Source organism: Aulostomus chinensis, chromosome 3 (assembly GCF_037954235.1).
Source record: "Aulostomus chinensis isolate RoL2024-O1b breed Wild chromosome 3, RoL_Achi_v1.0, whole genome shotgun sequence".
Taxonomy (NCBI): Eukaryota; Metazoa; Chordata; class Actinopteri; order Syngnathiformes; family Aulostomidae; genus Aulostomus; species Aulostomus chinensis.
In genome coordinates, this window is record NC_141322.1 from 5249940 (window position 1) to 5271868 (window position 21929).

General features: G+C 41.8%; 1 protein-coding gene across 3 annotated transcripts in view; it reads left to right on the plus strand.

The window, feature by feature from the left end:
• Positions 1–21929, plus strand: part of LOC147267412 (receptor-type tyrosine-protein phosphatase gamma-like) — a 508446-nt gene that overhangs the window by 454082 nt on the left and 32435 nt on the right. For all 3 annotated transcript variants that reach the window (XM_086198300.1, XM_086198303.1, XM_086198302.1), the window contains exons 13-14: positions 1817–1973; positions 19337–19428. In XM_086198300.1, the coding sequence (XP_086054426.1) occupies positions 1817–1973; positions 19337–19428 (249 nt within the window). The remainder of the gene's footprint in view (positions 1–1816; positions 1974–19336; positions 19429–21929) is intronic.

Consider the following 21929-nt stretch of genomic DNA (forward strand, 5'->3'; position numbering starts at 1 on the left):
TCCATTTGATAAAGGCTGATAAAGACGAAATCAATTTTTCAGAAATAAGCTTCTCTGTTGTTTTACTCAGCATGAGATATTGATCAGTTTCATCTCTTTGTGTTACAGAGAGATACAATAGTGCCAGAATGGGTTTAGCTTAGCTTAGCAAATAAGCTTTGCACCAATTCCACACGACACATACAAATTCTAATATTAAGTTTAATCTCCAATCTTATCTAAGACATGAATAGAAACACAGACAGGAAATGAAACAGCATGTTGTGAACAATGCCGATCAAAGTTGAATGATTGTGCCAGAGGAAAAAATGTACAAATTCAACAAAGTGAAGCGTGTTTTTCTGTTTCCTACTTTTTTTGAGGCTTCTCACCTGTCTCCACGCTTAGGGTTATTTTTGCTCAGCGGTGCGCCACCCCAGCTGCATACTGACATCACTTTGTCAGTTTTTCAACAAGATCATCACCTTGTACAATGATTTCTTTCGTTATGACGTGGCTTCATGCTCACTGACAGATCTTCCTGCCAGTTTGAGAAATCACAGCTTTTTAGGTGGAATAAATATCAGTTGAATCTGCCTACAGACTTGGAAAAATAGACAGAAAAATTAGAAGTGTGGATGGGATGGACACAGCTATAAACCTGCCTGATGTCAAAAAAATATGTGAAATGTCTGGAAAACGCTGGAGCTGAGACTCACAGACTAGTGGCCACTCATTAGCTTAGCACAAAGCTTGGTAGTGGATGCTAGCAGGTTTGCATCCATCACAAGTCAGTGTTTTGCCTGCAATGATATAATGCAACTTTTATACACGACCCTAGTTATGGATTATCACATGTTGTGATTTCAGAATCAGACAGCAGACTGACTTGGGCACAACTCCTAAGCCTCACTGGAACATCAGCCTTCAAAAACCCAAATCCTGCATCTGATATTTTTGATGACTTTCTGACAGAGGTGCTCTAAGACACTCCCATCAACTGTTCTAGTCTCATATCTGCTCCATATATGGGCGAGTACTTATTAAAGTCCTGCCTATTTTTACCTCGACATCCCTGGCTTAGATGTAGGTTTAGAGACAGCTCTGCTAGTCGTTTGACTTCTGTTGTGTAACACTTGATCAATGATGCAGTGTTTCAGTTCGAAACTAGTGATAAAGGGGGCAGTTTGAGCAGACAGAAAAGACCGGGGCGGCACGGTGGTGCAGTGGTCAGCACTGTGGCCCCCAGCAAGAAGGTTCAAGATTCGAGTCCCGGCTCGGGCACGGGGTCTTTCTGTGTGGAGTCTCCATGTTCTCCCTGTGCCTGCGTGGGTTCTCTCTGGTACTCCAGCTTCCTCCCACAGTCCAAAGACATCAAGAGGGGACGAGGCTGATTGATACTCTAAATTGACCGTAGGCATAGCTGGGAGAGCCAGTGGTTGTCTGTCTATATGTGCTGGCCCTGCCATGGACTGGTGACCCTTCCAGGGTGAACCCCACCTCTCTGCCAAAGGCTGCTGGGATAGGCTCCACCCCCCCCCCACCCCACCCCTCGCGACCCTGAACAGGATAAGCAGTAGAAAATGGATAGATGGATGGTAAAAGACTGAACCACTGTATGATTTTGATGACAAGTGTAAAAATCGAATTCAATCATTCCTGCATACTTTTTTCCTACTTCTCTGTATTTAGTTCCTAAATACTTCACTTTAGTCTAAATTCATGTTAAACCTGTACACTAACATACTTTTTCAGCTTACATTCACTCATCCTGTTTATATTCCTGTCCTCTGTGCATTGCTTTCCCTCACTGATGAACTCCATCCCTGTTTTCCAGAACGTTCCAGTGTGGTAACCAACCCGACTCACCAGGCGACACGGCCTGGGTCTGGGTCAGGGCTGGACCGTGTCGAATGGCTGGTACCATTGGTTGTGGTCTCAGCGCTCACCTTCCTCTGCCTCATGGTGCTGCTGGCTGTGCTCGTCTACTGGAGGTGGGTCCACATCAGTAGTACTCAGGAACTACATTAACAATGGTGACAGAAAAAGCCCAGGGAGGGGAAGGTTAATGTTGCTTGTCTGATGCTGCATTTGGATATTGTTGAAGGTGAAAATAGGAAAATGGATCATGCCAAGCTCAGTCCATTAGAGATCCTGAGGCGGGTGAAACCATGGACACTGCTGGTGGAGTGTTCAAAAGAAGAACAAATGTTTCATGTCCTAGTTTTTATCAAATGTGGAGCCGAACCTATGTTGTCTGTTCCACTTGCATCTCTAGCTCAGAGAGTTGTCCTCAAAGGGACCTGGAGCTGTGTAATGCTAATAGAATAATTGATGCTAAAATTAGCAAAATGTTCAAATGTCATGCCGACCGAAGTAGATGCCCATTTATCCCTGTATGTGCAGGTTCACTACTTTTCAGTCAGCCCCCTCGCTCATGTTTGAAGGACCCGATACGCCTTCCTTCTTATCAATACAGCTATCAACACGGGTCACGCATCAGCTCGCATTTCACTTAAGATTTTCGTGTGACCTGAATCTTAATTTCATGCTTCAAGTCTATTTTCTTCTGTTTTACATGACTAACTACAGTGATTGTGTGTTGATCTCTGCCAAAACTCTGATTTCACTCCACAGCCTGCATACATAGTGTGTGTGAGTCTTTCAACATGCCAGTGACAGGCATGGCAGTTAAAAAAAAAAAGTGTGCAAGAAAAGAGAACACAACAGGTTGATCAAACCTAAAGGCATCTAAGGCAATGGCAAGGCAAGGCAATTTTATTTGTAGAGCCCGTTTTCACCAACAGTTTGTCTCAAAGGGCTTCACATGGCATCATAACAACATCCTCTGCCCTTAAACCCTCACATCGACTGAGGAAAAACTCCATAGAAAACCCTTTTAACAGGGAAAAATCTGAGAAACCTCAGGGTGAGCAACAGAGGAGGATCCCCCACCCAGGACAAACAGACGTGCAGAAGATGTTGCTACAGACAAGAAAAGTGTTTACAATACAAAATGTGGGAAATGTGGACATGTTAATAACAGTTGAAGAAGGAAGCTTCTGGAAGGGGAGGCAGGGAGAGTAAGCCAGCTTGATGGGGGACTGGATGGCAGACTGGTTCATGGAAGGGGAGCGCAGGCCGGTAACAGTAGGGGATAAAAAAAGGGGGCTGGGGTAGTGATGCAGGCAGCAGTTGGAGGAGAGAGATGGAGCTCCAGTGGATCTGTGGAAGCACAGAGAGACTGCAAGACACCAAGGCCAAACTACAAAGTGCAACAAATAATGGTAATGACAGTTCCAAAATGTGTGGGGAGGAGAGGAGAGGAGAGGAGAGGGCTCCATGTTACCAGATGTGTCCCCCAGCAGTCTAAGCCTATAGCAGCATAGCTATCAATGGTTCAGAGCTACCTGAACCAGTCCTAACTGAAGGCTCTGTCATAAAGGAAAGTCTTAAGCCTGGACTTAAACGTAGTTAAAGTGTCTGCCTCTCTGACCCATGGAGAGATGCTGGTACCACAGTAGAGGAGCCTGGTAACTAAAGGCTCTACCTCCCAGTCTGTTTTTAGACATACTGGGAATCACTAAAAGACCTGCATTCTGGGAGCGGAGTGCTCTGGTAGGACAGTAGGGACTAATGAGTTCTTTCAAATAGGATGGGGCTTTATCATTGAGAGCCTTATAAGTCAGCAGAAGGATTTTGAAGTCGATTCTAGATCCTACAGGAAGCCAATGGAGAGAAGCTAAAGTGGGAGAGATGTGTTCTCTCTTCTTAACTCCCGTCAAAACCCTCGCTGCAGCGTTCTGGACCAGCTGGAGACTCTTTAGAGAGTATTTAGGACATCCTGACAAGAGAGAGTTGCAGTGGTCCAGGCTAGAAGTGATAAATGCATGCACCAGTTTTTCAGCATCACTCTGGGAAGGATATTCCTAATCTTAGCGATACTTCGCAGATGGAAGAAGGCGGTCCTAGTCACATGCTTTATGTGGGAGCAGAAGGAAAGGTCATGGTCAAAAATGACTCCAAGGTTCCTTGCAGTTGTACTCGGGGTCAGGGGGATGCCATCTAGAGTAGTGATCCGATTAGAGAGGTGTCCCTGAGGTGTTTCGGTCCAAACACGATGACCTCAGTTTTATCTGAATTTAGCATTAAGAAGTTAGAAGACATCCAGGATTTAATGTCTTTCAGGCAGTCTTGCAGATGAGTAAGCTGGCTTGTGTCGTCTGGCTCCATTGACAAGTAAAGTTGCGTGTCGTCCGCATAACAGTGGAAGTTGATCAAGTGCTTCCGTATTATGTCACCTAATGGGAGCATGTAAAGAGTGAAGAGAATCGGTCCTAAAACTGAACCCTGTGGTACACCATATGTAACTCTGCTATACTCTGAACAGTCATTATTAATATTAACAAACTGAAACCTATCTGATAATTAGGGCTTAAACCATTTTAGGGCAGTTCCTTTAATCCCAATTTCATGGTCTCGTCTCTGAAGCAGGATGCTGTGGTCAAGCTTGTTGCTGTGCAGATGTTCATGTAGCTGCTCCAGGACAACCTTCTCAAGGATCTTGGAGATGTAGGGGAGGTTGGATATTGGCCTATAGTTGGCTAACACATCTGGGTCAAGAGAAGGTTTTTTAAGTAAAGGGTTGATGACAGCCACCTTAAAGGCCTGTGGCAAATAACCTGTGACTAAGGAAAGATTAATTTGATTTAATATGAACGTGTTGACTAAGGGGAAGGCATCCTTAAGTAGGCTTGTCAGTTTTTGGAATAAAAAAATCAATCAAATCTAGAATCAATCGTGAGGCATATAAGCAGAGGACAAGTATAGTTTCTTGTTCAGTTGCCCCAGTCAAAGATTCACCATCTAAATGTGCCTTTTTTACAGTCTGTCTCTACAGAAAAAATCACAAACATTAAATATTTAGAAACTGCCTTGAAGCAACATAACTCCACTCCATCAAATAGAATATGTGTGCATCATTTTGCACTCACACTTCCTGAAGAGATCTAAACGGTATCTCCTCTCCATTATCATGAGCTATGTGAGATCTCTGGACAGTGGACAGGAAGTGAGGAATCAGAGGGACTTCCAAATCGTAGTGTTTTACAAGGTCATGGATGCAGGAAGATATCCTCACCCCATCACGACTGTCCACAGCTTCCAGGCAGTTTGGGTGCACAGGGACAAAATGCTTGCTGTCTTTTTCAACCAAGTTGAGCAGCCTGGTGATATTACAGTAAAGGAACATTACTGCAGTCTCGATCAGGGGTTGGCAACCTGAAACGCTCAAGGAGTCATTTGGACCTGATGACCATCGGAAAGAAAACATTGGGAGCCACAAAACTCTTTTGACATCTCAAAGATAATCATCAAGACAACCCCCCACATATTGTTTTTGTTACCGTTATGAAATCAATGACCTGCTAGGGAGAAAACAAAATCAAAAAGGTTTTCTTCAGAAACTTTTCTTTTCTTGGATTTATCCATGGTTGGGCTACCGGGATCAAAAAGTTCAATAAACTGCGTGCCAGCAGGTGTTGCACATCCGCAAATGTAACAAGTATTTTGAGCCTCAAGAAACTGAAAGTGTTTTATTTTGATTCCCCAAGATCACCATAACCTTCAAATTTAAATTTAAAAAACTGATGAACTAAAATAAAATCAATTTAAATCACATACTCGTTTACTTTCCAAAACCATAGGGAGCCGCAGCAGAGGGATGAAAGCACCGCATGGTACCAGACCCCTGGTCTAGATAGTAAACTGTTCGCTGTGGGGGGCTAAAATACAAGTGAGGCATAACTCGTTGCAACATACAAGGAAGAACTTGATGAACTCTGTTCTACGTAGCCAGAGAGTTGTGCGTATGCGGCTGTAGTCGCACCTCGTGAAGTTGGATATTTACTTTTGACAAGGTGCTTGTTTCTGGGCAGTCATAGCAACTCATAGGAATCAGTTAATGAGTACCACTGATGTTCAGTATTCTTAAGTACCACTGATATTAAGCCTTAATCTCTTCTGCAAAAGCTGTTTCCCAGCTTACACATTTCCCCCAATAGATTTTTTTTTTTTGTCAGCCTCTTATTGAACTGTCTGCATCTGTGGCTCTCAGCCCTTCAAGCAAGGGGAGGTCAGTGAAACATCACAATTCCTTAACTCAAGTATCATCAAGAATTGTGAATTTTAACTCTTGTACTTACCACTCCGTCGGCTTCGTAGTTGTAAACTTTGTTATTTTTCAGTTTACAAGGAGCACCTGAATGCAGCATTAGTCCTGCCCTCTGTTGTTTGAGGACCCCAGACACTCCACCTCAGTGCTGTCTTCAGGATCTCTATTTCCCTGCAGGGGAACCAGAAAGTTGTTCTGAAGAATAAGTGTTTGCCGGAGCTGGCTAACTATTTTGTGTTATTAGTAGTTTAAGATAGCAGATTTTTACAAATGAATTTTCATATGTGACTGTTATAAGCTGATTACTGCAGGTGTTCATAATGGAGAGGTTAGGGTCATTAGTCCTGTAGGTGTCACAAGGTCTGACACTGGATTTTTAATCAGGAGAGGCACTGCAGCAAAGCAAACGTGGAGGATTTCACCACTGACACACAGTTTCACACAGATTTTACAAGCAGTACATGAATGATGCGAGTGGAGGAGACAATCCATCAATAAGATTAGAATCACGGGGAGGTTCAAGGAAAGGCCAAGGCAGATCTGGGGGTTCATCTGAGAGGAGGGTTGGGAAAAGGAGCTGGCATAACAAAGCAGTAAGAACAAGATAACCGTTCATAGCAAGATCACCCTCAATAAAGATGACAATTTTATATTCCTCCCACAGTTCACTTACATGTACGTTGCATGAATTCGGCCAATGTGTTGAGTAGCTTCTGTGGAATACCAATATTAAAAAAAAAATGCACTTCTGACATCACCAAGATCTGATTTCCCCCCGTGTGAAGTGAGATTAATAGTATTTTACAGTTCAAGCTCCATTTTTACCATCACTCTTCTTTGCTGATGCATGAAGCAGCGCCTTCTTCCTCCAAATAAGATAATCCATCACTTTCTTGTTCTTGCAGCTATTGTAAACACTCACTGCACATCACGGCAGGCTGAGAAATAGTGGTAGTCATTCAGTGGGAACTTGTCCTCCGAGTGATGCTGTTGGGGGGATGCTAAATCTTTTGTTATGTTAATTAATGCTCACTGAAATGATGAAGAAATGAAAAATATACAAAGAGAATTACCTGAAACCTCCAGGGGGTCTGATTATGGGGGAAAAACAAGTTCTCAAGATGTTTAGCACAGTTAATAGGCTATTTAGGTATTCAAATCACACCGAAGATTTAACTAAATGTATCTTTTCAGACATAATTTCCATATGAGGCGGAGATAGGAGTCAAGATATGTCTCACAGTAGATATCTGTGAAAGCTTTTATCCAGCTTTTTAGGATTGATTTAATTGTCATGGCCCTTGGCTGCGATATCAGTGTGGATGAAGCCCTTTCGTGTCTGTTTGAGATGAAGTGGGCTCTCAATTCACTCCAATGTAAAGCCTTTGAAGTCACATTAGAGATGCTTGGAGCCAAAGCGTAAGTGACACATGCACCACCTTGACAAAAGTCAGCTTTTTACACCTGGTTTCCACACACATATGGTTTCTGGTGTCCTTATAGGTGATGGAACTGCCTGCTGATGAGCCGAAGGTGAGAGGCTAATTTAGTCCAGAGGCCTAGACATATCGAATACGCACATGGAATGTTTCATAGAAAGCTGCAGAGAAAGCAAGAGCTTGTTGTTTAGCTCACTCATAACCTTTTAGCTAGTTTTTTTGGGAGCACATCCTCTTGGTCTCACTCTTTCCAATGCTTTTTACTTCCCGTGTGGGTGTCAGAGTCCTGAGCCTCTGATTTTCACCACGTCTGTCTCTGAAGTTTACCCATCACTTTCAAATTCTTCCTCCACATCAAAGTTAGCCAAATATTTGTCCATGACTTTGCAAATACATTTTTTTGTGGTTTTCTCTCCATGTTGCAGGCGGCTAAATGCTTCACTCAGGTCAGAAGGTCAAATCATGCCCCTCTGCCCTTGCAGGCCCACGTAATGCTGTAAGTTAAACATGAATTAAATATCTTTGCCCGAGGAGCCTGTCAGCACAATACAAAAAGAATTCAACAATTTTCATGAAACGCAGTGGAAGGGAGGGGCATGGACCAAGGAAGAACTCTTTCAGGCAGACTCATTCAACTTTGCAAAAAGATGGATGTGTTTTTTGTTTTGTTTTATGGTGTGACTGTGAGAGCCAATGGTTGTCTGTCGATATGTGTTGGCCCTGCAATGGACTGGTGACCTGTCCAGGGTGAACCCACCTCACACCCGAAAGCCGCTGGGATAGACTCCAGCCTCCCCGTGACCCCGAACAGGATAAGCGGAAGAAAATGAATGAATGGATGGATGGACAATTTTTAGCTGACCGCACTTTTGCTGACATCAGACGAAAATAAAAATCTGCCCATCTGTGGCAAAAAACAAGTACTTTTAGTGGCCGGAACTCTGACTTGGACCATTCCCTCCTGTCATTACCAGTGTTGTGCTAGTTGATGAAAAAGAGTAACTAGTTACAGTTACTAATTACTTTATTCAAACAGTAACTCAATTAATTTGTTGATTACTTACACCGAAAGTCATGCATTACTGTTTGAAGTAACTTTTTAGTTACTTTTTTAAGAACATTCTTAAATGCTCCCATTAATGCCCTTATAGTTTCATTTCAGTGCCGTATGGGAAATAATACACCGTTGATTCATTTGCATTCACATCTGGAGCCTATCCCAGATGACACTGGGTGAGAGGCGGGGTTCACCCTGGACAGGCCTCCAGTCCGTCACAGGGCCATCAGGAGCAATTAGGGGTTCAGTATCTTGCTCAAGGATACTTGGACATGGTCATCTGGGGAAGTGAGGATCAAACCAGCGGCCTCTACAAGAGGGAAATTATAAATTAAAAGGAAGAAAATATTTATGAAATAAGAAACAAACAAGAACCGAAAAAAAATATTAACATTTATATTGGACAATTTACAAAAAGTATTTACATGAGGTATGAAAAATAGGAATATGTTATCACACCACTAATTGCACATTGCTGATAAAACAGACACGTGAATGTTCACAGTGTGTGGTTGTACAGCCTGTTGGCTGCAGGCAGCAATGACCGGTGTTAGCGCTCCTCCTTGCACTGAGGGCGCAGCAGTCTGGAACTGAAGGAGCTGCTCGGGGTCTCCACAGTGTGGTGCAGGGGGTGGGAGGTGTTATTCATGAAGCATGTTCTCTTGGCTAGCATCCTTCTGTCTGCCACCTCCTGGATGGAGTCCAGTGAACAGCTCAGGACAGAGCTGGCCCTCCTCACCAGTTTGTCCAGTCTCTTCCTGTCCCTGTCTGTGACTCCACTACCATGCTGCATGATGGCGTAGCACTGCAGAGGCCACCACAGTGTCACAGAAAGTCCAGAGTAGGGCCCTGCTAACCCCGAAGGACCAGGTGCAGGCGACCCTGGCCCTTCTTGTTGAGGGCATTGGTATTATCAGTCCAGTCCATATATTTATAAAAATCAAGATTATTCTGGGGGAAACCAACACCAGGAGCATATTCACAGGGCTATGTTTAGAGTGAATTCCTCACCTAAAATAAATCCTGGCCAGTGCGCCATCACACATATCACACACACAGTCCAGACTTTGCCTTGTCAGCTCTGGAGTTGTAATGTACGCGCTTGTTTGTTGCGTTTTCTTGGTTTATCAATAATACATGTAACAAAGCTGCCGTCCACACACATGATTTACATTTCTTTCAGTGAGTTTTGTAAATGTACTTTCATGTATAATTGACCCAACCACACCAAACCAGCATCTCTCTCTGGTCAAAGCTCCCTAATGATGAGAAGCTCATTTTATGTTTCTTTTTGTTAATGTTTCTTTTTGGCTTGAATATGAAATTTGACTAAAGGCAAACAGACAGACAGAGGCGTTAGCAACAATTTCTATTTCATAGAAGTGTTTTCTCCCTCATGAATAAGTCGTGAATAATCAGCATGTGCCATTTCATTTCAAAATATTTTGTTTTACAGTGATATTATAAACTTAAATTCAGCTTTATTCACAATAGCTCAGGAATTCATGTTATGAAATAAAAAAACAATACAACATCACATCAACATTGGCCCAAATAAAAAGGTTCTACAAGCGCATTATATACATGCACAGTAATGTTTGAAATAAAACTGCATTTGCCTTAAAAGGACAATATCCTTCAGTGAGTTTTATAAAAACAGTGACAGCAAATAGTTTCTCTTGTTGTTGTAGCAATATTAACACAACCATGACTGGTTTCAGTTTTCACAAAAGACTACAAAGCCTGCTAAGGAAGCGGGACATTCAATTCCTCCAAACCATAGCAATGAGAGGTGAGGAAGAGGAAGTGTCATTCTCTATTGTGGATACTTCTAAACTAACCTGGCACTGGCTCAGATTTTGTCGATTTTTAAAAAGAATTAACACTTTTGTGGTCTACGACAGAGCCCTAGACTGCATTTTACAGTTCTCTGGTGTTGTTACAAGGGGTTAGAATCGTTATTCACAACATGAGTATGCAACAAGCACAGCATCACTACGCTGTAAACTGGTAAAGTCCCCTTCGCTCTAAATAAGCTGCTGACTTGAGAATCACAAAACCAACCATGGAAACAACAGGGGAAATAACAAAATACCATCCAAGAGTCAAGACCTCTTGTTCCATAAATTGATGTCCTGGGAAGGAAATGGGGGGGGGGAAATGTTTTCACCAAAGAAGGAAAACAAGAAAGTACAGGTGAAAGAAAAGGTCAAGATGTTGTTCCAAGAGTGTTCACAAGCGGATGACACAAAGAGCACTGATTTGCCTCTGATGCGGAGTTTCTTTCAGAGTTACCAAAACCGCTGGCGAGTGGAACGTCAGTGTGCACAAAGCACCAAGTCACAGATGTGGATTATACTGCATAACTGTTTATAATCATTGTGATGATGTTTATATCAGCACAGCATTTTTAATATAAAATCAGTGTTGAAGAAAGACTCATTCTAAAGGGATCAACTCTGCCTCAGAAGTCACGGTAGTAAAGCTGAAGCTCATCCTGATGCATCAGTCATTAGCTTCCCTGCATTCGTCTTCATAGCGCATCACCTGTGTTGAGCTTTGCACCATAACTGGATTACAGAAAGAGAACACTGGAAGGCGCTAGTGTGCACTTCTCAACCTAACACACACACACACACACACACACACACACACACACACACACACACAGAGGCCTGGCAGCAGGTGCTGGGGGTGTGTTCAGATATTTAATCCTATTGTGGAGCAGAGCTCAAGGCATAACCCCATGTTCCACACTGACCCCACCCTCACCACAGTCCCATTGGCTCTTTAACACCCTTTGAACTGATGCGGTGCATTCAAATCCACTGGGAATTAAGTAAATATATCCCACTGTCTGCCAAAATTTTTTTGCTTCGGTTTTAATCTTGAGAGGAAAACAATTTTACCTCAGCTGATGTGGTAACACATGTTCAAGTCATCTGTTGAAGAATGATACTTCACCCAAATATTACCATTAATCAGTGACTCACCCTTGGATGTCTTGAGTGTTTTACAAAGTTGTTGTTTTTTTTTACACTTTATTTATTGGTATTTTCAAACAACATGTAACTATTCAGGATTGATACAGTTGACTTTTAGTCTTGAGTTTTTGACAGTTTTGTTCCAATCCGTATTGTGGAGTGTTTTAGCACAAAAAGCGACCACGTGCTGTGTTTCACTTGAAGTCCAGCTATTTGAGGACATCGTGCAACTACTGAATTTTAGCCCACATTTCTCGAACATAAATTGAAATAATTTTGCATCCATTGAGCCAGTGACACTTTACACAATATCCTATTCGTGCCATAGGACATTAGGGTCCAAAAAATAACTACAAGAAGCAGAGCCAGTGAAGAGGATAATATTCCAGAACAAGGATTCTGTGGGATTAAAGCAATAGATAAACAAGAGAATTTTTTTTTTAATTGCTAAGAAGTACTAAGTCCAGAGGAATAAGTGTCTTGAACTGATTTTGGAAGAAATATTAATGACCATATCAAGCTCTGAACACTTGGAAAGTAAGCATTTTTACTCGACAGCAGGAGTCTTGAACCTATGATTTTATCACATTAGGTTATAAGGGACATATTCATCAACACTATAAGCTCTTATGTGTATACAACTCATGGAAAAATAACTAACTATGACGTAGTGCTGGTGAATTGTGAATATGGTCTGTATTCCAAGCATCGGGAGCACTAGAGCAAAGTGAAGCTTCATATTTTCCTGACTTCAATAAAATCAGAATATTTGAACGTTCTCTTCAAGTTCAAAATTCAACAACTTTTATCTCATAAATCTCCAAGGTTTCTCTTCAAATACTTTTTCCTTTCTCACCTGCAATATTCTATCATACACATTAGCACAGAGACAGACGGGAAACTTTGTAAACACCATTTTGCCCTCTATTATTGTAACTTTTAGATCTGGACTGTTAAAAAAGGGGCCAAAAGACCCAGGTGATATTGGAGGTTTGTATGAAAGTGTATTAATAACAAGATGCAGTCAAGCAAGTGTCTTTGTGGTTAGCCCAGCTGCCAGAATAAAATATTGGCATTGTACATTTCTGTAGACCGCCGATCTGAATAGTCTAATGTTACATCGCTGACAATCTGTGGTTTGTAGAAATGTTGAAAGCCAAGCTCTCATCCCGGAGCCTGCCTTGTTGTGGTTTGTGGTGAGTTACTTGTTTGAACTGCAACATGATCGTGTCAAGTTTGTCCCACTTGACTTGAATGCAGCATGACACCAGTTGTCTCATACCAGGAAGTAGCTGGAGGTTTAGTTGACTTGTGAGTGTGGGTTGTGTTGGTGTCACAGAGCGGGAACCAACCCCCCACCCCACCCCACCCCACCCCAACCCCTACATGCCATGTTTGGAACACTCCTCTTGCTCCCTCCTTCTCTACACACTCGCTCTCAATCCATGTCAGCAGCAGCATGCAGCAGGCCGTCTGCTTCCCCTCTCCAGCTCGCTCTCCAGGATGAATGCTATCTGCTCTCTGCTCTGTATCAATTACAGGTAGGAGGGTGTGAGCACGCGCCTACACACACACACACACACACACACACACACACACACACACACACACAAAAACATTGAGCCAGGGGCTGTTGAGTAACATTGCCACTGGAAGTTGTAGATCTGGACACACTAAGAGATTGCCCACATGTTGGGTGTAAGCCTTGAGCCAATCCTGTATTTGACCACTTAAAAGGAATGAAGCAGGCTGTCCATTTAATAACTGGAAAAACAGCAAATCAATGCATTCTCCACATCAATTGGTCTTTCATGAAACTTATATTAAAAGTAATACTTTTACACTTGTATATATTTTCTCAATAGAAATACAGACTTAAGCTCTGTAGAGTGGTGAGATATTTTTGTCTACACACACTGTGGTCTTTCTCAGTGACTAGGAGTCAAAGATTAAGTATGGTTTGTTTGTACCTGCTGCATTGTCACATGGTAGTTTGTTATCTAGCATACCAATCGCTAGTGCAACTTGTTCAACAAATCATCATGCCTAAGCAGCATGCATGCCAAAACAACCTCCCCTCTTTGGACTGTCGCCTTGCATTTTGCTGTGTTGGCCACTGCTGGGTTAAGGTTTTGGATGGATTGTACTCATCAATTTAAAAAAGCTTCTCTGAGAGGGAGATAGAAAAAATGTCTGTAGGGTCAAAGTCAGACACCCAAGCCTCCTCCTTTCTGTATGGCAGACAGTTAACGATTAGCCTATTAATCACTCTGGCAACCCCAGACCAGAAAGACTCCAGAAAATTCCCGTCAGTCATTCTGAAGTGACTTTAGCTCAGCTCACCTGTCGCTGGTGTGGATGATGGACAGGAAGTTGGCTGTTCAAATGTGGGAAATGTCTGCTTGTTATGGTGATGCTGACCTGCTACCACTGGTTTGGTTTGTTGTGATTACCTGTCCTCACAGTAGTTATTGCTAGGGACAGTGACTAATCTTACCAAAAAAGCCTATTGATCAGTTGTTGTAATGTATTTTTCAAGAAATAAAAACATACCTGTGGGGCCACCATGAGAGGGAATCTTACAACTTTTACTGGTCACTACAGGGCTCCAATCAGAGCAAGCAGTCCCCTGAAGTGATTACTCCGAGGTGATGGGACATAAACATGATTCCAGAGCACAGTAGGGGTATCAGGGCAATTGGGAGTGAGAGCAAATCACGCATCAGGAAAGGGATGACCAAGTTAACCCCAAGGGCCAACTTTCATACCCACAAGTGATTACTGGGGACAGGGCAACAAATAAAACACCAAATTGCCACTACTGAGTAGCTGACAAAGGGGAATAAAACTCGTAAAAGAAAAAAGCTTGCTGTTGACTGAGTTGGGAAAAAGTATAAAGTCAGTCTGACTGCTGCTGTGTGGCAGGAGAAAAAAGGGCAAGGGTTTGGTTTAAGTGTAATATGGACTACAGGAGCAAGGGATTCATTCTCTGGTGGGTAGACACTGGCTATGTTTACATGGACAGTAATAATCTGACTAATATCAAACTAGGGGCAACTGTGTAAATATAGCCAGTGAGTAAACCCTGAGTACTGTAGCCCAGGCCTTTATATAACCCTCCCACACCTGGACCTGATCTGAGAAATCAAACACATCTGCTTCTCATCAGGGTCATCACCCCACAGAGCAGACTGGAATCAGTCACAATGAGTGACAGGTGCCCGTCACCAGGGAGTTGGAAATGAACCTTTCTTCTCAGATATTTGGCAGGGAAAAATTTGAGTCACTGTATCTTCCTAAGATACAAGTAAACTTCAGCTAAGTTGGTGCTCTCAGTCTGTTACAGGAAGGATCCTAATTGAGTGACGTGACCCGGACAATTCCGTGTGACAGCAAATTTGAAAGGGAAGCACGACTCAGCTGTGGAATGCAGACTATTATATATATATTTTTTACCTTTCAGCTAAAGATTTGTCACACTTTTTTGTAAAACGGCATGAACAAATAGACATTATTTAGTTTTTACTTCTTTCTTGTGAATTACAAGCTTTAAATCCACATTCTGCTCCGGCTCGGTATGTAGCACCTTGGTGCTCCGCTCAGCAAAAGCCGCTCAGGGCAGATTGAGCCAGAAAGGAAGACAGGAACTCTTCACACAAATGCTTTTGTAGCTTATGTCAATTTTGAAATAAAACACAATGTGCAGAAAGAAAAGGACACAGTGTCACCACGTACTCTATGTACATGCGATGTAAAACACACAAACCAATACACAACGATGAAATGAGCATGTTGACAAAGCCAGGCAGGGAAAACGCAACGTATCTGAAATGCTGTTTGTGTGCTGTACAGCTGTGTGGAGGATGGATTAAACAGCAGTGAAGGTGGAATGTGATGGCGACAGAGCCGCTGGTATCTCAGGGCACCCCTGTCACTACAGCAGTCCTATAAGGACCTACAATATCAGATGCTCTACACATCAAGTTCTCTGACCTGTTCACAGGGAAGTGCCTCATAATATTTCAATAAAATGGGACTAACTAGCATAAACATTTACGATACAGATGCTCTTCTCTGATGAAAAGGATCCACACACAGTATGTAAATTAGCACTCCAGGGAAATTATTTGAATGACGACCTGATGGGTACTGGTTTTGACATCCACTCTGTCTCACCATTGTTCTGTGTGTGTGTGTGTGTGTGTGTGTGTGTGTGTGTGTGTGTGTGTGTGTGTGTGAGAGAGAGAGAGATTCAGCAGCTTGAGGTTGCTAGCCTACATCAGGGGGATGGAGCAATGAGAAGGAAACTACCAGCTAGGCTTAACCTTCATGTTGCGCACCTAATTTGAATGGGAGGTTTGTTTTTTTTTAGTCTATTTTTTCAGGTTTGTGAAATGTCATCCTCTGTTTGAGGGTTGTTTTTGATATTACACCGTTTAAGGTTTGTATTTCTTGCTTACCTTTATTTGGAGTCTTTTGTACTGCTTTTTTTTTTTGGTTTGTTTTTTTAAGAAAACCTAAACCCACCTCCGTGGTCCTGCATGGTGCAGACATGTGAATAAGGCCAGATTCAAACCAAATCAGACACTGGGGTTCCTGTGTTGTGGTGCTGGTGTGTCACTATGTGGCTCATTTAGGTGAAACACTGTATATTTGTGATTGCTTTAGAAGACTAATAGTCTGCACTTCTGAGAAGGAACCTTTTCTGAGTTTCCTCTTCTCAAACTCAAGACAAATGGGCACAAACTGAAAGAAGGTGATTGCTGTCTGTGTTTTGCCAGATGATAGAGATTAGTCTTTCTTGCTGTTACAGAAAAGAAGAAAGTCATTTATTCAATATCAGAAAAAAACAATTTTCTCTTTTCAACGCTGTCTAACAGCTGGATGAAACTGTAGTGAAAAGTGGTGGATGGCAGCTCAAGCAGCTGGTGCATTCAGGTGAACCAACTAGCTTGCAGGCAGCCTTTCACAGTCGCACTGCACGACAAGGGTTGTTGGTTGTAGCACAAATCAAAGTGTGTGTGTGGATTACTGGGCATATAGCTGGAGAAAGAAGACATGGATGATACAGGAACAAGTGAGTGACAGTTTGTGAACGAATGTTTCTGAGTAGCTTTGCTGTTTTGTAGCTGTAGCTGTTGTTGCTGTCAGTCACCAACAGCATCAACCTAAATATACGTGGCTGGCAATATCTGCATTCTGGGGTCAAGACACTTATGTGTGAGTACTTGAAAAACACAAAACACTTTTTGAAGTAGCACTGTAAGTCTGTCTTTCATTTATCTCTCTTGTCTCTGTATTAGCAAGACAAGTGGCACGTCTCATACTTTCCTCTACTCTATTTAAAGTCCAACATGTCACTAAATTCCAGCTGAAGATCTCTCAAAGCAGTCAGAATCACTCTTGTGAAAGTCGCCGTCGCAGACAGGTTAGCTGCCCTGCACGATAATGTCTACATGTATGTGACTTCAAACACACCTGGACTAAGCTGTGTTCTGCAGTAAGGAAGCATGTAAATGAGGTGTTTAAGTGCCAGCTCTGACTTGCCAGAGGCACTGAAGTGTGTATGTTTGTGTCGTGTGAGGAATTATGTATGAATGCGTGTTTTGTGTGGAGTTCAAAGTCCTTCTCTGCCATCTGTACTGACTGTGAGGGGAGGAGGATGATCAGCTGCTGACTGCCATGATGAAATCTGTATTCTGTCGTTCCCCTTCTGTCCACACACATGCAAGCAGATTTCTCTCTCTCTCAAATATGAATCTAGAGTCATTATGATACAAATTCAATGCTGTTGTGTCATCTTGTCTTAAAATTAAGTAAATTTCTAGTTTTTCTTCAGCAAACACATTAAATGTGATTCACAAGTTCAGAGCTCATTTTTTCTCCTATGATTCACTGACAAGACGGATGGTATTTAAATACGGACTATTAGTTCCGTTAGCCATTTAACACATATCGTTCATAGGTGAGGGACATAGAGTTAAGAAAATGAATCAGAGCATCTTGAAGACATGCTTTCCTTTCTTTTCTGTGATAGACTTTCATATGTTTGGCATATATGTAAAAGACCGGGGCGGCATGGTGCTGCAGTGGTCAGCGCTATCGCCTCACAGCAGGAAGGTTCCGGGTTCGAGCCCCGGCTCCAGCACAAGGTCTTTCTGTGTGAGTCTCCATGTTCTCCTTGTGCCTGCGTGGGTTCTCTCTGGTACTCCAGCTTCCTCCCACAGTCCAAAGACATCAAGAGGGGACCAGGTTAATCCAGACTCTAAATTGACTGTAGGCGTGGCTGGGAGAGCCAGTGGTTGTCTGTCTCTATGTGTTGGCCCTGCCATGGACTGGTGACCTGTCCAGGGTGAACCCCGCCTCTCACCTGAAGGCTGCTGGGATAGGCTCCACCCCTGCCCCCTTGCTCATCCTAACAAGATGAGCGGTATGGATGGATGGATGGATAATTCAGTAATAAAGGAGTCCACCATCATGGTTGCCTCCCTACACAGAGTGAATATATGAGAATGTCCACTGGTGGCATTTTATGCTGAGATAGTTTTAAAATCAGAAACAGTAATCGTTTCTACCAACGAGTTAAGTCCTAATGTCTTAAACAAAGACATCTGTCAGTCATATCAAAGCATGCGTTGCCTGCCCTTATGGTGACTCAGATAAGATTTTCAAGTAAGTGTGTGTGTGTGTGTGTGGGGGGGGGGGGGGCGGTTCAAAGGGTTAAAGTTGGGAAAAGCTCACCACCTTGGTTCGAGGAAACCAGTGCTAACCACTGGTGAACCAGCAGCTGATTCTGGACACCCTGGACACCCTTCAGTTCTGCCATCAAGCCCGCCTGTTCACCGAGGCCTTTGGCCTGTCGTCAGTCACTTAGTTTGTTTATCAGTTTTCTGTGTGGTTCGCATCTTAATCTGTCTCATTTTGTTTGCCATATAAAGCCTCCTTGGTTTCTTTCAAAGACACTAATAAATGTAATATATTCTCATTCTTCTTGTTTGCTTGATGCCTGCAATTTTTTAGTATTCTATACAATATTACAACAACAATAACAATATTTATGGGGCTACCATGTCACCTGCTGTTATTAAATTCTGCATGTGCATGTGATGGTAAGCTGGAATTGCTGAAGGTTCATGGTTTATCTGTATGGTGACAGACATTTCCAGGTTGTTGTACAGCGTTTGTTTGGTTCACTCTATATGATGGGTTCAGCGTGATTGAAATGGCTTTTGCTGTAGAACATGTCAAGGACCAATATTCACTTTCACACAGGGAGCCATTGTTCTCCTGATTTGTCTGGCTCCTCCATGAAGAGTTCAGTCTGAGGGATGGGATGATTGTCCATGCCCGTCACGTACTCCACGTACTGCTGTCTTCCTCAGATGAACACGGGAAAGTGGACATTCTGAATGTGAGAGAAAATGGGTGAAAATGAAATGGATAAAAGTTAGATAATTAGACTCTAATTACATCTCACACAGCCAACAAGAAAACACTTAATTCATCACCAAGGGTAAAGAGGAGGTGTCATGTGAATCAAGGCGTCATTTTGTCGGAATCTAACAACCCATTTAATGATGAAATATTGTGCCTTGAAATTCAGACTTGAACAATGCCAAAGAATAATTGGACACAGCACTAAAATGTCATTAAAAGGTTTCAGCTTTATTTCTATTTTTTCTTTTCTTTGTTGTTTCCCTATCAGGCGCTGTTTCCAGACGGCCCATTTCTATGTGGAAGACAGCAACTCGCCAAGGGTGGTGCCCAATGAGACGATCCCTGTCATCCCCATCCCAGGTAACAAGCCACCTCAGCCCCCTCACATGCTGCTCTACCTTTCCAGGACAGGAGATTACGCACCTTGTTGTTCATTTGTCTGTTAGCTGAATGAATAACCCTCTGTCCTTAATATTGCTGTTGGTGAGAACTGTGGCAACACTGAACCTCAGCCATAGAGAAATATATATATATATGTGTGTGTGTGTGTGTGTGTGTATTACGGGTGCAATGAAATAGTCAAATCACGAAAGGAGACAAAATAGGAAACAGTGCTCACGATACAAAATGCTCACGATACAAAATGCTCACGATACAAAATACTCACGATACAAAATACTCACGATACAAAATACTCACAATACAAAATAAAGATTCAAGAAAATCAAAAATCAGAAACGCAAAAATCAAATATTTTATTTTCTTCCTTAATATGCAGCCATACAAGACATTGCTGCGTCAGTACAAAATAAAATGCTCTTTGCTTTGAAAAAACAAAATATTTATTTTAGATATATCTCGCCGTTGCCTCGTCTTTTCCATGGGGAGCCAAAATAAGTCCAAACAACCGATTTGTTTGATGAAGGAGCGTCCGCTACTTGTTCAACCTCGTTTTGCTGCTTCTTCTTCTTCTTCTCTGGCGTTGCTTCAGTGTTCTTCCTCTTGTAAGATGTGTATAGAGTCAGCGAGAGGGTCAAAAATCATCAGTGTTACTGGTGGGCAGTGCCGCTTTGTATTTTTTTGTTTTTTTTTACATTGATTTTTATTTTGTGCGTCTTTGAATTTTATTTTGTGTGTCAATTTTTGTTTATATATATGTGTGTGTGTGTATTTATTTATATATATATATTATATGTATATAATGTATATATATGTATATATGTGTATATATGTATGTATATATATATATGTGTGTGTGTATATATATGTATATATATATGTGTGTATATATATATGTATATATATGTGTATATATATATGTGTGTATATATATGTGTGTATATATATGTGTATATATATATGTGTGTGTATATATATGTATATATATATGTGTGTATATATATGTATATATATATATGTGTGTGTATATATATATATATATATGTGTGTATATATATATGTGTGTATATATATATATATGTATGTATGTATATATATTATGTATATATATGTGTGTATATATATGTATATATATATGTATGTATATATATGTATATGTGTGTGTGTGTAAGGAGCCATATACAACATCAAAAAGAATGAAAAGTTTTATTATACATTGATAGCCTCTTTCCTTCCATGCATGTGTTGGTGAGGAGCCTGCTGGTTTGTAGGTCAGATCTATTCTTAGAGAGCAACGGTCAAAGGTCACAAGTCAACATGATGACCCTATTAGTGTCATCTTCTAATGCCCAAACAGCCCTGATAAGTACAGTAGCAGTAATCCAAAGTGGTGTGTTTTCTTTGAGATGGAATACTCCTGGCTCTTAGGATTTGTCAGGAAATTACCTCTGTTGAATAAAGACTGTATTTTCACCATTACTTCGTACCACAAAATTTCCCAACACACAAGATAAAGTTCTCCAAGATGGAGATCTCAATTCAAAGTTTTACTTGCAGCAAGGAGTACAGGCAAAGTTCTACATCTGCACTGAACGGTCTCAGTGTCTTCCAAACATATACATGCAAAGTTTGTCCTCTCAGTAGCTTTCCATCACGCCTCGCTCTTCCTTGTTCTTTCAAGGACAGTTGCGGGGGGAGTGTAGGGACGCTAACTTCTCACTGTCCAAGGCCTTTCCCAAACTCTCCTTATTTCAGGAGTGTAAGCACAGCCTGGTACATCCCGCACACTCCTCATTTCTTTGGTCCGTATAATGGTCACAACACTATCACACAGTTCTACATCCGGCTAAAACTTCATGATAATAAAACATAAATGTCATAAACATGTCTGCATATTTTCAAACAGGATAAGAGATCAAGGTTTCCCAGTTGAACATGGGAGTTTTATTTTCACCTAACAGGAATTGCAAGAGTAATAATAACGACACCAATAATAAATCTACAGGAATGATAATCATAGAAATTAGGTGTGCATGCTGCACAAAGCAACAGGAGGGAAGGGAGCCGAGACATTTCTGTGAAAGAAGATGATTAACAAGCATTAAAGGGATATTAATGAATACAAACAGATTAGAGGGGATAGGAAGTGGCTGATTTCCCTTTTGCAAAAGTCCAACTTCCCAGTAAAGTGCAGACAACATGATCACCCCCAGAAATTCTGCGCTCGCCCTGCTGTTGAATACAGGAAAGTGGCAAGCAACCTCATTGCTGATATCAACATCAAGTTCAGGAGGGAAATTTTCCCAATTTTTATAGCAATATTTCTCTGATGTTTTTAACCAAGAACCACCTTAGAAAAAAATAGACACCCCAAGTACCACCATTATGACGAAATTTAAAAATACAATAGTGCAGCCTCTTCTATTACACTCCAGACAACTCATGCAGTGGTATGTAAATAA